The 16,051-nt window shown below is 37.9% G+C and overlaps 1 protein-coding gene across 1 annotated transcript in view; it reads left to right on the top strand.

Annotated features, from left to right (window-relative positions):
• CCDC57 (coiled-coil domain containing 57) overlaps nt 1–16,051 on the top strand; it is a 3,049,962-nt gene that overhangs the window by 2,039,612 nt on the left and 994,299 nt on the right. The window contains exon 13 of the mRNA XM_044069731.1: nt 3,550–3,750. Within this exon, the coding sequence (XP_043925666.1) occupies nt 3,550–3,750 (201 nt within the window). The remainder of the gene's footprint in view (nt 1–3,549; nt 3,751–16,051) is intronic.

The raw sequence follows: 16,051 nt of genomic DNA, 5'->3' as shown, positions 1-16,051 counted from the left end.
GACTGGATGTACTCTATAGATCTTCAAGATGTGTACTGTCATATCAAAATAAACAAGTGCTTCCAAGGTTAGCTAAGCTTTCAGCTGGGAGGCAGTCATTATCAGTTCAGGGCCCTGCCTTTGGTCTCACTACAGCCCCCAGGGAGGGTGTTCACCAAATGCAGGGCAGTGGTGGCAGCTCTTCTCAGACTGCACAGATTCAGAGTGTTTCCATTTTTAGATTTCCACACCAACCATGCATCTCCTAGAGAAGATCAGGGATTTCTTACTTCATTTGTGTCCATTCCTAGGGATCTTTCCAGGTCCCAGCTTCAACTAGTTCAAGTTTTGGAGTTTATAGGAGATCATTTGGACAGTCAGACAATTCACATTCTTACCTCAGAGCAGAATTAATTCCCTAAGATTGCAAGTCAGACAGAACAGATTCTAGACCATCTGCATCCTCCTGTGAGACTGGTTCTTCAAGCCTTCGGTTTGATGGCTGCAGCAATCACCTAATTACCCATGGCTCGCTTTCACATGAGAATTCTCCAGTGGACTCTGTCGGTGCAATGGGCGATGCTTCAGCATCCATTAAAGCATATTATAAAGATTTCACTAGCTTGCAAGGATTTCCTACTTTGGTGGATCCAGTCCAACAAGCTTTATGAATGTCCATTTATCTTTTCTCCCCAAAGGCCATGCTGACCACAGACAGATCCCATTTGGGGTGGGGTGGGGGGCCTTACTTGGGATGGACTGTTCAGGGTATATGGTCCCCAGAAGAAACCAATTTGCATATCAGTATCTTAGAGATGAGAGCAGTCTTATCAGCACTGCAGGTCTTTCAGAGCCCCCTCTCTCTGAGTACAGTGATATTCCGACAGACAATATGTCAGTGGTTTGGTACATGAACAAACAGGGGTAAACAGGTCTTACCCCCTTTGCCAAGAAGCAGTGAGAGTCTGGCAGTGGGCGATCTCCTCCAACCGCTTTCTTATAGCAATGCACAATCCAAGGAAATCCAGAGTCTTAGCCGACAAGCTCAGCAGATCCATCCTGATGTTGCATGAGTGGTCTCTCAAACCTGTAGTGACAGAAATTATTTTTCGTCACTGGTGTCATCCTTGCTGTGACATCTTTGCCTCTCCCCTGAACAACAAGTGTAGTAGGTTCTTTGCCCTAATTCCCCCTCAGAAAGTGTCACCAAGAGATGCTGTAGTCCACATTTGGCCCCCCAGGCTCCTGTGTGCTTATCCTCCCCTTCCTTTGATACCCAGTTTCCTCCAGGAAGCACAACAGTTGAAGAGCAAAGTAATCCTCATTGCTACCTTCTGGCATCGTCAATGTGTGATTCCCATTCCTGTGGTCTCATCTTCTTTGTTCACCTTGGACACTGGACCCCTAGTCCAGATCTAATATCGCACTCATTGGGGATGATTCATTCAGGCATTCAAGGCCTCAGGTTAACCACACAGTTTCTCCAGTTACAATGATAGCTATACAGTTCAGCCTTTCCTCTCCAGTTCATCAGATTTTATCCTCCTCTTAATAACTTTCTTCCAGAAAGATTTACAAGAGTAAATGGAACAAATTTTCATATTGGGCAGAACAAAGAAAGCTGGATCCATTCGCAACTCCAGTTCCGGCTGTTTTAGATTTTCTGACTTCAGTTTTTCAGGGCGATGCCAGTTTCTCCACCATAAAAGTCCAGCTTCCAGACATCGCTAATTACCACATAGGGCATAATACCTTACTCGTAGCTTCTTCTAAAATTTGAAAAGGCTTTTCTAAAGGGAACTCTTCTGCTTAGACCTCCAGTAAGAGACCCTACTCCACCTTGGGATCTTACTGTTTTGTTACAAAATTTAACTCAGTCCCCATTTGCACCTTTGGCTAAGTCAGACCTGAAATTTTTCTCTTGGAAAACAATTTTTCTTGTTGCCATTACATCAGCAAGGGGAGTTTCTGAACTCTAAGCACTTTCTTCAAAATCACCTTATTTAGTTTTTCACAAAGATAGTGACATTACATACAAACCCTTCGTTCCTCCCAAAAGTTTTTTCTGGGTCAAACATGAAAGTAATCAATTTTCCAGTCTTCTTTCCAAAATTTGACAATAAGGGAGAGTACATGCTACATCTTTTAGATGTGCATAGATAACTTCATTTTTACCTCCATAGAACAAAAGGATTTTGAAAACTGATTAACTGTTTGTTTTCTTTGCTAAAAACAAATTGATAAGACCAGTATCTTTAGTTACCATAACTAAATGGATAACAGAATGCATTTCCTTTGTATATTTTGTAAAAGGTTTGTCCTTACCTAAATCTCCAAAGGCTCATTCAACTAGATCCATGGCTACATTATCTGCTTTTTGGGCCAGAGCTTCAATTGATGACATTTGTTCTGCAGCTGCTTAGTCCACTTCCTATACTTTTATTGCTCATTACTGGTTGGACATCATATCCAGAAATAGGGCTGCTTTTGACTTGGCAGTTCTCAGGAATATCATTCCATGAGGGCCACCCAAGATTGTTGTAGCTGGGAGTCTGTCCCATACTTTGAGGAGTGAATGAAAATTGACATCATCAGATATTAAAGTTATGTACTCAGCATAACTATGCATCTGTGTTGTGTATTTTCATTATTCCTTAACTCCCAACCCTCCTTCCCCCTATCCATATCCTTTGCGAGTGACCTGGTGAGATATACGAGAACCATTGTTCCCAGTCTGAGCCCCTACTCTATTTCTGTATAGTTTCTTGCTATAATTATTATTTTAAGTATTTAAGCTTTCTGGCATGTTTAGCAGCAGCAAAGTAGATCTGAGGTAATCTGGTAAGTAAGGGGCATTATGGGTAAAGGGAGGAGTTCAAGAGTTGGATCCAAAAATCTAAAGAGATAGGCCAAGTCTGATCCGAAGGTTGATCCGAGACCCATATGTTGAGAAAGAATGAAAATGGGCAACACAGATGCATAGTTACGGTGAGTACATACGTTTAATTTCTCCCTCAAAAGCTGCAAACTAGGTTTCCTCACTTGATAGCAGAAACTTCTTGTTGAGGAACTACCTTCAGGATGGCAAACCAATGGAATTATCTTACCTGCTGTGTTGAACATAGAAGGGATTTGGCAAATTAAATCACAATTGATTTCTGTTAAGATCAATAAAGGATATTTGCACAGTGCTCACTCCTGTCACGTTTTGAGGGCCATTGGTATATGGTAACTAAGTGGCGTGTGTTTCTGTTAGATACTGCGTATGACTGATAACTTGAAATCTTATTGCTATAGTTCTGTAGTCCTTGAGGTTGCAGTCATTTCTGAGAAGGCAGTGCTGCAGAGCTGTGCACACAAACACACACACATTTTATCCTGCTGCCGTCTGTCTAGGAAAGCAAGTTGTATTAGCATATCTGTCTGTCTGGAATGTATGTATTTAGAACTGTGAGTAAAGTATGAAAATAGTCTTGTTTTGTCAGCATTTAATTTACCCAATGTGCATATTTCTGTACTCTATAAAATAATTTTATGTTGTGCTTCCTTGCTTTCTCCTTTATTTCCAAGGTTCGAGCAAAGGAAATAGAGATGGAGAAGTTGAGGTACGAGTTAACCACTCAGCAGCAGCGCAGCAATTTTGAGATTTCTAGTCTGAATGAGCGAATTACTGGCTTGGAATTACAGCTAGCTGAAGCACGGAAGGAGGTAGATGAATACTTTAAAGGGAATTTGGAACAAAATCTGGAGACTGTGGCACTTGGCAATGAGGTACAAATGGAACCTGTTACAGGCTCTGAGTTTTTTAGAGAGATACAGTTGTATAATATTGGATAGTATGCCTTTAGCAAAGAAAATGATATATTGTGCATCCCAGTATACATGTCAGTAATACATTAATGAACAGTTAATTTGTGACTGGTCTATGAACTTGATTAAGCTGTTTTTTTCTTTGATTATTGCTCATTTGTCTGACAGCAGATACATCCAGATATGGACAAAAGGTTTATTTTTATGGAGAGCTTTGACATTGTTTCCAGATAGCAATCCCCAGGTCACTTTTCCTTTTTATCAGTGTGGTTCGTCCTTGTGTATGCCATAATATTCCCTTGAGATTTGTGCACTAGGTAATACTTCTGTCAGTGTCTCAGCTAATAAGTCTGTCAAGCATACATGTGTCAGTAATAACTCCTATTGGCCATGAGTGTGCTAGCTGATAGGTCTTTAGTTTTGTGTATGTTTGCTGATACTCTTGTCAGCCACTTATGTATGTCAGGAGATACTTCATTAGTAGTGTGTCAGCTAATAGTCCCATTGGCTGATCAGGTGTCTTTCAATGCAGTGGATATCCTAGACTGTGTATGTGCACCAGTTTTATATCTGAAATTTTTGTCTACACTCTTGGCAATTTTCAACAGTTTAGCTATACTCTTGGCATTTTATTAAAGAGACTAAGAATCCTCTATATCTGCCATATTTATATTGTATACACTACTTGTTAAAAAATCTAAAGTATAAATGTACACTCTGCATGCACCAAACATAAATACTGACACCCACCAAAACATTCTCTTCCCTCAGCCATTTAAAACAACTGCCTAAACCCACAGCTACATTTTGTTTAAAAAATATGTAAAGGATAAAAAAGTGGGGGGAAAATGTTTTCCGTGCATTATAATGTAAAAGAAAAAAAAAACTTTGGATAGACTCAGCTCATACAAAATCCATGCACAACTCCTCAGGGCAGTACTCTTCACCTAAATCAATCCCCAAGAAATAAACGTCATTCTTGTTGCAACTAAAATTAAATTAAAAAAATAAAACAGGGAGTTTTTTCATTTATAGATGCAAAAATAAAACTTTTCATTTTTATGCACATTGTACTCTACAAATACAACCCCTGTCCCCAAAATCATCTCTTCCCACCTTAGATTAATCCCTTAGAAATAATATTTGTATAAACTAGAAGAAAATATGCTAAAAGGATGTGATGAAAAATAAACTAGAATTTTGTCTGCAGCTAGACAGTTAGAAAACTGCATTACCGACAAAACAGACCTGACTCTAACTAAACTATAAATAAGTAAAAACTGAAAATAACTAAACTAATAACAATAAGAAATTATATTGCAACTGTCATGACATTATTGTAATACAGAAAAAATATCAAACTTTGCTTTGGAATCTGCAGTATAAAACATTCAGAAGACACTTGATATGTAAATATATATATATATATATATATATATATATATATATATATATATATATATATATATATATATATATATATATATATATATATAAAAATGTTTCATTACCTCGCTGACCCTCTTCAAGCACAACCTTGATGAGTGGATAGGGCAACCACAAAAATTGTCCCACTTGTTCTACCTGTGTCTGTGTGTGTTGAGAGGGGCGATAGGTGCTGACTGAGGTTTCTTTTTGGGGATAAACTCTTGGCTAGGCTTGGAAGGGCCCCAGGGCCTTAACCTATTAATCTCCTATAATCCTATGTATGTATATTTGGAACCTTGTTCATCAGAATGTCATGCAGTTAACATAGTCTGTTGAAGTCAATAGGAGGCATTAACATAAAAAAGGATAAGTGTATGTGTGTGTGTGAGTGGTGTGTGTATGTGTGTATGTGTGTGTGTGTGTGTGTGTGTGTGTGTGTGTGTGTGTGTGTGTGTGTTGGGGACGGTAGTGGTTTGGTACGCATGATGAAACTCATTCCCTAAACATAGATTTTATGTACCTTGTACTAGACATCCACATATATTCTATTTGGCCTGTTGCTATATTTTCCCCTGACAATATATGTTTGCATCATTCCTGCCTAGTCTGTGGTTATACTAACCACTGCAGGTCTTAAGCTACTTTGTTCCCTTTTAGTCTGTAGTTACAGCATCTCCTCTTGGTCTATGGTTAGACTATCTCTTTGGAATCTGCAGTTACTGTTTCATCTACCTGTTTTTTGTAAATGTCAATCTGTAATTATACTTAAAGTTCCTGTCAGTCTGCTGCTATACTGTTCTCTGCCTGCCTCTCTGTGCACAGTCTTCCTGACATTCTGTGGCTGCATTACTGACAAGCCACTCTGTTACTATACTGTATGTGATTAGATATCCTGCTCCCTGTTGTTACATTGCTTCCTGCTAGTCTGTTATTAACACTGTGTACTGTTAATCTGTGCATACAGCACCCCATGATAGTTTATGATTACACTACCTTCTGTCAGTTTGTGATTATATTTCCCTCTGCTATAAATTATTATAACATCCATAATGGGGTTGTTATTATACTATCCTCTGTCTTAACCACAAGAAGACCAACATACCCTATTAGCCTGCTCAAAGCCTTGACAATATTTCTTGACAATTCAGTATGAAGATACATACACTGAAGATACAGAGACAGATTATTTACCTCCATAGCCACCTTTGCGTAGAAGTGAACAGTGTCTGTGAGATTTAAAACGGGATCTAGTGTGCTAGTATCTCCTGTAGGAAGTTCTTCTGCCATGTCTAAGGTGAAACCAGGTACATAACTATCCAGACACTCCTTGCTGATTTAGTGGCAGTACCAGCTGCATAGAATGCAAGGACTCCTGGCTTCAGTCCCTACACAAGGGTCAGTGCCTTCCTGGGTTCATTCCCCAGACAAAGATCAGTGATTTTCTTTTCTACTGAGTTGTTAATACAATATTAGGTTAATTATTTGATCTGCATAAGATGCTTATGGGTTCAAAATTACTATTAAGTTTAAAAAAATCACCATCATGGTGGTTTCCTATTTGTAAGGAGGAACAATTGCTTTTGGGGATAATCAGATGTCTAACTAATCTATGGACTCCCTTTTGGTCCAGTGGCAGTAACAACCATACAGAAAGCAGGGGTTCCTGGGTACAATCCTCAGGCAAGTGTCAGAGTTTTCCTTTCCTGCTGAGTCTTTAAAAAAGGAAGAAAAAGTGTCTAGTTTATTATTGGATTTGAACCACCAGCCAAAGTTGAAAGGTTGGATGAAGTTTAGTTACATGCAAGTCTTGAACCAGATGAACTGAAAAGCATAAATCCTACTCTGTGATTAGTGTGAGAAGTGAAAAGCACAAATCCTACTGTGTGGAGTTAATGTAAAAACATTTATTAAGAAATGGAATGAATAAGGCAAATTGTGATGTAACAAAAGCAAGTAAAGCAGTATGGCAAATTTGAGTTATAATGTTTTCTTTCATTGCTTAGGACTTTTTGCTGCAAGCAGTGAGTGAAGAATTGGTGGCATTATAATGTAGGAATATTTAAAATAATATGTTGCAAGACTGGAGGTGCAGGTGATGGCCGTGATTGGAGAGAGTCCTGAGTAGTTTAAAAATAACATAAAAATAAAATGGATATTTTATTTTTCTATATACTCATTAAAAAATTCACTGTTTATAAATCAAGCAGTGTTGGGGGATTTATTTTTCAGAATGCACTGAAGTGCATCAGAAATTAAGAAAATGAGTGTGTATGCATGTATATATATTAATTTCTTGATTGCCTGACCGGGATTGAGCACTAATCAAGAGGTCCATTTTCAGGCTCAACTGGGGTTTACAACCAGATAAAAAGATACAAGGTAATATAAGAAGTTGGTTACATATTAATTTACATTAGGAAACAGTAATACCTTGAAAGATAAAATAACAGTGTTAAGATTAGGCAGTGCAAGGTTTGCAAGTTTCTTACAGTAGGGGTATGTACATTAGAAAAGGATAACATCTTTAATCAGTTTAAGAAAAAAAGTTTGTTTAATCCAGTACTTGGTTATACCATTCAAACATTTGAAAAAAGCTTGTGAGTCAGATATTCCATGAGTGTTTTTCCTAAAGCTTCTAGGAAGGAGTTTTACAGCTTAAATAAGGAAGAAAGACATTTACTTCAAGACCTGACCAATAATAAAGACAAATGTATTTTGAAATCAGATAAAGGAGGATGCATTGTTATAATGCATAATATTGTATACACAGGAGAGATGTTTCATTTTTTACAGGATGACAACAAATATTTGAGGACCTCTAGGAATAAAAGTAATGTAGCTTACAGAAACATTGATTAGCTCCTTTATGACTGGTTGTTCTAAGGGAATATTACATTAAGGGTACATCTGTTTTAATGGTCCATATCCCCTTTTTAACCTTCTATACGTAGTACACCAAAAATCCACACAATATCCTACATTCCTCATTGTGACCTGTTGTGGCAGCTCAAGGATCCAAGATTTACCTGTTTTTAATGTGTGTAGACATATTATAGAAACTGTTCAGTACAGCTAATCCATACTTGTTAAAAGGTCATTGGGATTTTTTGGGTAAATCAAAAATGAGTAATGAGATGAGGATATATGTTTTTTTAAGTATGGGTATAGTGGATTTATTTACTTGTATACCACATGATATAGGGTTAAACATGTTTGGGAAAGCATTAATTTGCTGACCCTTCCTATCTTCATTAAGTATTACAGTTTTAGTGGATGCAGCGGATTTCATTTTGACCAATAGTTTTATTCACTTTGATTGTGAATATTATAAACAAGTTAAAGATGTGGTGAGGGGGGACACTTGTTCCCCCATGTATGCCTGTTTGATCTTGTGGAAATGGAAAATAATTTTTTTAATTCAGTATTTGTTAACAGTTGGAAGTTATACTTGCATTTTTGGTTGATATTTCCATCCTGTGGAAGGATTTGAATAATAAGATGAAAGAACTACAACTTTTTTAAAGTCCGCTTATCATAATAACAAAGAAGTGATTAACTATATAGATGTTCCAGTCCACAGTGAACAGAATCAGTTTTCATCCAATATTTAATAAGTCAGCCTTTTCTAACTTGTAGTTACATTTTATTCCTGCACACATAAAAAGGATTTAGTTAAAATCCAACCAGTAAGGCCGACCAGGATGATTTCAGAAGATGAAGTATTTTTTTAAGGAAAGGGATAAGTTAACCAACATGTTTTTGGAACATGAATCTCCCTTAGACTTGGTGATGGGCATTAGTGATGAAGTTGCAAGGAGCAGAGGTACTAAATATCTGCCCCACCTTGGAAAGGGCTTGATTAGAATTCAAGTTAGATCACAGGCTTGTTCTGATTCACCTGCTAACTTTAACAAGGCATCAGTTATTGAATTCAGTTCTGACACTTTTAAGGTGAGGGAGATCATACACAAAAAAAGTGGAACATTTTTAAAAGAAATATGGAAGTTTCCAAGACAGTGAATGACACCCTTTTTTATAGATAAGAAGGGTGTGAATTAAAAAAAATAAATTTGTTATGAATTGAAAGTTAAAGATTTGGGGGTATGAGCTAATGTACTTTTAAATGAACTAGGAAATGTAGGTTGTACAGACAATGTAAATACATATGAGAGGGAGAGACCATGCTTTTAAAAGATAGTGTGAGCCCTCTGAAATTAGTGGAGGTGGGGAATTGTTTCTCATGTGGGATAGTTTACATTGCTGTATGTGACAAGTGTTTATCTTATTGTATAGGAAAGACATAAAGACTGTTAAGCAGAAGAATATACAAACACTGTTATGTCATTAGTAAAAATATAGTAACAATACACTTTACAGATGCACCATTATATGTAATAGTAGTTGTATGTTTAAGCTTACTAGTCTGGAAAGGATGTTCAGGCACCGTAGGGGGAACAATGGGAAATACAAACAGAATTTAGTGAATGTATTTGGCAACTGAAATTAAATGCCTCAGTTTAACCCAGATTAAAATGACACTGTGTCAGTTAACAGTGTCTTAAAAATGTGAGCAGCTAAGATATAAAGTTTTTTTTCTGCCTATTATTTACAGAATATTTCTTTAGTTAATTTATTATTAATAATGTTATTCTTATTATTGAATTTTATTACCTTAATATTTAATATTTATTGAAATAAGACTCTTACAAGAAGTTTAACAGGAATGTTTTTTATGCATTTTCTATAATCTTTATATTTTTGCTTGCATAGAATTGTGTCAATTAATCATTGTAATAGAACAAGTGACTAAATAATTTGAATACTGCTACAGTATGGGTGAGTGTGTTTTTTTAGTTCTGATGAAGTATGCTATGTTTAAACAACAAGGGCAAAAGCATTCAGTTTTTAAATAGTACTATTTATGGCTTCAGTAGTTTTGTTGTATTCCATTTCGTAGCATTGGTGCAGACTTGTGATTCTTAATATGTGAAGCAAAACAGTTGTCACACAAATCACTGGCAACTTAAACTGTTGTGCTTGAGCAACTGCAACAAGAGCCCAGTGATCCAAGTAGGTGACTATAAGTCATTCATCTCACCTATCTTAAATTTCAGTTCTCTCTTCTGACCTAGCTGTTCAAGAAGCATCAAATCATATCCAAGTCTGGATTTAAGGAAGCTTTTCCCTGTACTCTGTGGTTTCTAAGGTGGGCTTCCATACAGCTTGCTGCAATTTTGACTGTGGATGCTGGTACCAGGGCTGTAGGCTTACGTTTTTTATATCTGCAGAGTGGCTTGACTGCAGTTGTCTTCCCTTAAGAAAGAACTTATTAACAATATACTGGATACTAAATTCAAAGGAGGTACTGTTCAGATGGACCTCTAAGGGCCTAGACAGTGTAGAGGAAACAGACCCTTACCACTAAGGAGGATCTTTGCCACCCTTTTCCAGCTTTGTCTTCCAGGCCTAGCTAACCTCAAACAAAGCTGTTTTCCATTCAGGAAAGGCTGTTAGACAGAACACAGTTGCCAACCAAGTTTTCTAAGTGTATAATCCTAACTTTGGTTTGGGACTGCCTGTGTGGGGAGGGGGTGGTTTCCTAAATTCACTCTAGCTTAGAGAATGTCATCCAAGAATCAGTATATTATAGAGGTGGTCACTATCACAAATGGCTTAGAGTTTTGTGGTCATCACCCAGAAAGAGCTGTACTGAGAGAACATTCCATCTCAGTGCAGTTTGTGGGGCAGGTCTAGACCTACTGGTGAAGGGAACTACAGAGGCTATCCTATTTTCATAAAAAGTCAGTAGTTTTCTTCCATCTTTTTCTGGCGTTGAGTGAATCAGACATTTTTCTTCCCATTCTGGACCCATACTCAACCAGTACAATCCAATATATATTTATTCCCAGGTGGCGACACTCTGAGGTGAGATTATGTTCCTGCCTGGATGTTGTTGCAGGATATGATGGACACCTTTTGGCATATCAGCATATTCCATCAATACAGAAAGTTCCTCCAGTGTTGTCTGGGTGGGCATCACTTCCATTACAAAGTGATGTTGTTTAGATTTTATTCAGCACTCAGAGTATTGTTCTCAATAGCTAAAGCCTTGCAGGAAAATGTCTGTTTGTATTCTCTTACCTTGACCACTGACTCCTGGTAGCACCATCTCTGGGCTTCCCTGAAGCATGCCTGTAGTAGGCACTTTCATGATTACAAATCCATGGGGATGCTGGCTATAACTTAAGAGAGCTCTTCACTTAGTCCTCCTTAGAGGATAGCCTTTGAAGTTGCTCAGCTGGACACATTTTAATGCCAGCAGTTCTTTCCATAGTACATGTTAAATTCATAGGTTCATAGCTTCATAGATAGTTACAAGGCATGTAATCCATGGAGCCATTGAGAAGCCTTGCTTAATTTTTCCAAAGCACTATCTGGTTAAGTGACTTGCTGAAACTTACACAGTAGGCAAATGAAGGCTGAGGGAATCAAACTCTGGGCTGCCGGATGCAGCTTATTATCAGTTCCCACCCTTAATCATCTGCACCAACTCCCAGACACAAGGATATGGTGCAGGGTCAAAACCCACATTCTCCTGTGTCTTATGGGTTTGATAGTTGCTATAGTATTATTGGTGCCATTTGATTGATTGAGAATGTTAATATTGCAGTGGTCTTTGGAATATCAGTGACTACAAAATTGATGTATCCCATTCACAGATCTTCTGTTGGTGTCAGATCACTGTCACAAGCCCCATAGAAGTGAAAGATTCCCATCAACATTTTGGTGGACTGTTCCCTTTCTGCTTCTAAGCTTTTCACAGGTTCAGATGATGGTTGATTTCTTGACAGTGTGGTGAGCCCACCTCATTTTCTACACATTAAAGAGTGTTTAGCTCTCCTTGTAGAGAGGGATGCACATTAGAAAGTTGTTGCTGTAGGAAGTTTCTGAGCTATGAAGGCCTTGGAAACAAAGCTATTTCCAGGATTTCTCCCCATTCAAAAAGACAGTCTATTGTGTTGTAGCTTAGCAACCAAATTAACAAAACACTAACTACTGTATAACGAGGTAGTCAGTGGACCAGGGAAAGGAATCAATCAGATGAGTTGTCTAAGCTACTCCTCCACTCATTATCTGTAGCTGTGGATTTCAAAACTATGACTGGGCCAGGTCTTCAGGAAGTGAGTTTCTCTGGAGACTGATATATTTGTCAGTCAGAAGAAAATTGTCCTCTTCTGGTCTGCTCAGTATAGAAGGGTTAGGTTGATATGGCAGCAGATGTGTTCTCCAACCCTTGGCATGTAATTGTCCTTTACATCTCTCTGCCATTCCCACTGGTTTTATGTATAATAATAAAATCCATGAGGGATCTAAAACTCATTCTCTTCATTCTTTCCAAACTGGCTGTCCACAAGTGGGATGACAACCACCTCAGGATCTGGCTACTGATGTAGACCACCTTGATTCTGCTTGATCTGTTTAATGGTGTCTCAGAGGTTATTGAGGCTACTAGGAGTTCTTACACTCAGTAGGCCTCTGCTGCCAAGTAGAAATTATTCTGCATTTGGTCAGCATTGTATGCTGTATTGTCCCAGCTACTCAGCTTGCAGATGCTTCTGACTTACCTGATGTAGCTGCTATGTTTGGACTTGTGTTATTCCATACTTAGGGCGTATGTGTCAGCTGTTACTGTCCATCAAACCCTTATAGAGCACTGTGACCTAGCACCATATAGTGTAACAATTCTTTAAAGGAGCAGTGCATGCCCATCCTCATTTGAACAACCACCCCAACTCTGTGAGATCTCATCCTCATGACTAGTGTGCTTGCCCTTCCACTGCTTGAATTCACTGGCTCAGCAATACTAAAGAGTGTTCCCTGAAAAACAAAATCTCTTCTGGTGGCCATCAGCTTTGCATGTAGAATCTGAGAGCTGCAGGTGCTGATTTTTAAGAAACCACATTTCATCTTTCACAGGGATCAGATGTTCCTTAAAGACTAACCTATGTTTCTCTCTAAAACTGGTTTCTGAGTTGTCCCTGAACTAGTTCTTTCACCTCCTTGTTCTATGTGACAAGGCAGAAATCATGAGAAGAAGAACCTTTTTTCTTCTGCAGTCACAGTCATAAAATGCTTTCCTACAATAAATATATTTCATCTATTTTACGAGCAAATATTCAGATTCATCTGGGATTTTTCTGTGTTTTTTTTTTGGATGGGATGCAGTAACTACATACTTTTTCTGTTGAACAGAAGCCTTACATGGATTACGTGTTTTTTTTTTTTTAGGTTGAGAATCTCTCGTAGATAGCAAAAAAGGCTTATGTAGATTACAGTAAATTGTCTCGCTGGAAATCTACTGTAGTTCTGAGGGAATTTTTGTTAATGTTGCTGATCATTTTGTGATACCATTTTAGTGATGTACTGAAGGTTATGTTAGTATCATTTAGGCTTGTACTTTAGTTTAATGTTATTGAGTAAAGATTTTTACATTTGATTTCATTTTACAGCAGTGCCATTTTCCAGTTGCCTAACTGAGGCTGTGATTTTTCTTTCCTTTCCTTGTTATTTCGGTCTAAATTTGATAGATTCCATTTGCATGGGTTTTATTTCTGTGCCTGTTTTTTGGTATGGAATGGGCAGCCAGGTGTAATCCCTATGAGGGTAGTCTGTGGTTTAATTTTTTTCTGAGTTAACTGTAATTGATGTAGACTGATGATTAATGAAATATCTATATTTAATTGTGATTGGGAGTACAGAGATTAGGAAGAGGGGGCTGGAATTTATTAGAGAAAACTGGCAAAGGAATCAAGCTGTTGGGAGCAAGAAGAGAGGGAAAGTAATAGAGTAGGAAGACACAAGAATATATTTGGACTGCAGTCTAGAGATTGCCTTCCCTCTCAAGGATTGATATCATGAGTATAGGCAAAGAGAAAGGAATAGGGGGATCATAAGTGAAACATCATCATTGGTGGTGTTTTTAGTAGAATCTAGAAAAGAAGCTGCTGTTAAAAAAGGGATGATTAGTAGGGCATACAAAATATTGCATGATAACTATATGACTCAATCAGAGGAGGTTAGAAAGGATTGTGAAAAGAGATTGGATAAGCCATTCACAAAGAAACAATGGGAGGATGATTTTCTGTTGAAATGTCAACACTCAAAATGCTGAGTGCCGACAAGCCGAAAAAAACCCCCCAAAAACACAGGAGAAGAGCGAATCTCTTACTCTTCTTCTTAAGATTTCTTTTTGCAAGGAGACAAGCTCTCCCACACCCTCCAAACTTATATATACCAACTCTGAGATCGCCATACCTCAGAGAAAAGGGAATATTCCGAGAAACAGCATCTCAAACTTAGTTTATGTAAGCTGGATCATTCAGCCATTCAGTCTCCGTGTTCTCTTACTAGAGAGAGTACCAACATTTCAAATGGTTACCTGGGAAGATACATGTATGACTTTCAAATATGCAACAAAGTCTAGAAGATTTCGGATTTTTGCCTGGAAGTGTTTGCATAGGTATTTTTTACACCCCAAGCAGACTCCAAAGAATTTTTCCTCAGGTAGTGTAAAAATGTTGGAGGTCTGATGGGGAAGAAAGAAGTAACTGAGACCATATTTTTTGGAAGTGTAATGATTTGGAAGACTTTAAAAAATTCCCTGCAGACTACTCTTATCAGAAGTACTGGGTGAGCAAAATGGTGTAACAAAAGAAATTATTTTTTTGAGCTGTAATAAAGAATCGGAATTGCCTAGACATAGTAAAGCGTTGTTCTGGTGGCTGCTAAGAAAGCAATTACTAGAAAATGCAAATCAAAGTCTAAACCAACCATACTAGAGTTAGTAAATATAGCAACAGTGATAAAAGAACTGGAAGTAGGATCTTTAGAAAAGGGAAGGTGCATATTACATAGAGAAAATTGGAATTGTGGGAACAACACATGCAGAATAATGTTTTAGAGGAGGAATGAGGTTTAAGGGCCGGCAGGACTTGAATAAGCTGTGAAATGCCGAGCCCAAAAGACTGACACCACATAATGCCGAAATGCCACATTACCGACATGGCATTTCACCGACAAGTTCCCCACATGCAGCAGTTGAAGAGCGGAGTCCAGGCAGTCCTGCGTGTAAGTTCAAAAAGTGAGATTGTGATATAGTGAAGATTGCAAAATTTCCTCACTATAGTGCGATCTCAGAGTTGGTATATATAAGTAGGGGGGGGGCGCACAAGAGCATAGTAGGATGTATGGCATTTTTGTAACTGTGTTTTTTTGTAGGTTTTGTTTGTAGTGTAGATATCGCGTGGGTTATGGGATATTTGAGTTAGCTGGGTAATGGCATTTTAGGATGTTACGGTGTAGTGGAATGTGCTTGTCTGCAGGTACATTAAATTTTATGTTTTAGTTTTGACAGTTCAGTGTGTAAGTTTAGTTTTTAGTGTTTTGAGTGGGATAGGAGTATATTGTTTAGTAGAGTTTTTGGGGATTGTTGTTGAGGTTATTTAGGTTTGGGAACATTGTGTACTAGTGTATCAGTATGCTTGGTGTGACTTGCGTTTATGTTTTTGTCAGTGTTTTGGGAGTCGATGTTATGGTACTCGGTAATGTGGCTTTTTGGTATTGTGTGGTATCTGTGTTTTGGTTTCGGCATTTTGGATGTCGGTTATGTGGTGAAGTAGACCCATATATATATATATATTATAGGGTCTGTATTAGAAAAACAAAAATCCAAAACACGAATGACCTAAAGGTCGAACTTGCTATTGTGGGGGGTTGAGTATTCGAGGTCCTGCATTTTCAACCTTCAGGACATTTGTGCTTTTGGATTTTTGTT

This window comes from Protopterus annectens, chromosome 4.part0 (genome assembly GCF_019279795.1).
Source record: "Protopterus annectens isolate FY-2018-M chromosome 4.part0, PAN1.0, whole genome shotgun sequence".
In the NCBI taxonomy this organism is placed as follows: domain Eukaryota; kingdom Metazoa; phylum Chordata; order Ceratodontiformes; family Protopteridae; genus Protopterus; species Protopterus annectens.
The sequence above is the reverse complement of the archived record's forward strand: the minus strand, read 5'-3'. Positions and strand labels throughout refer to the sequence as shown.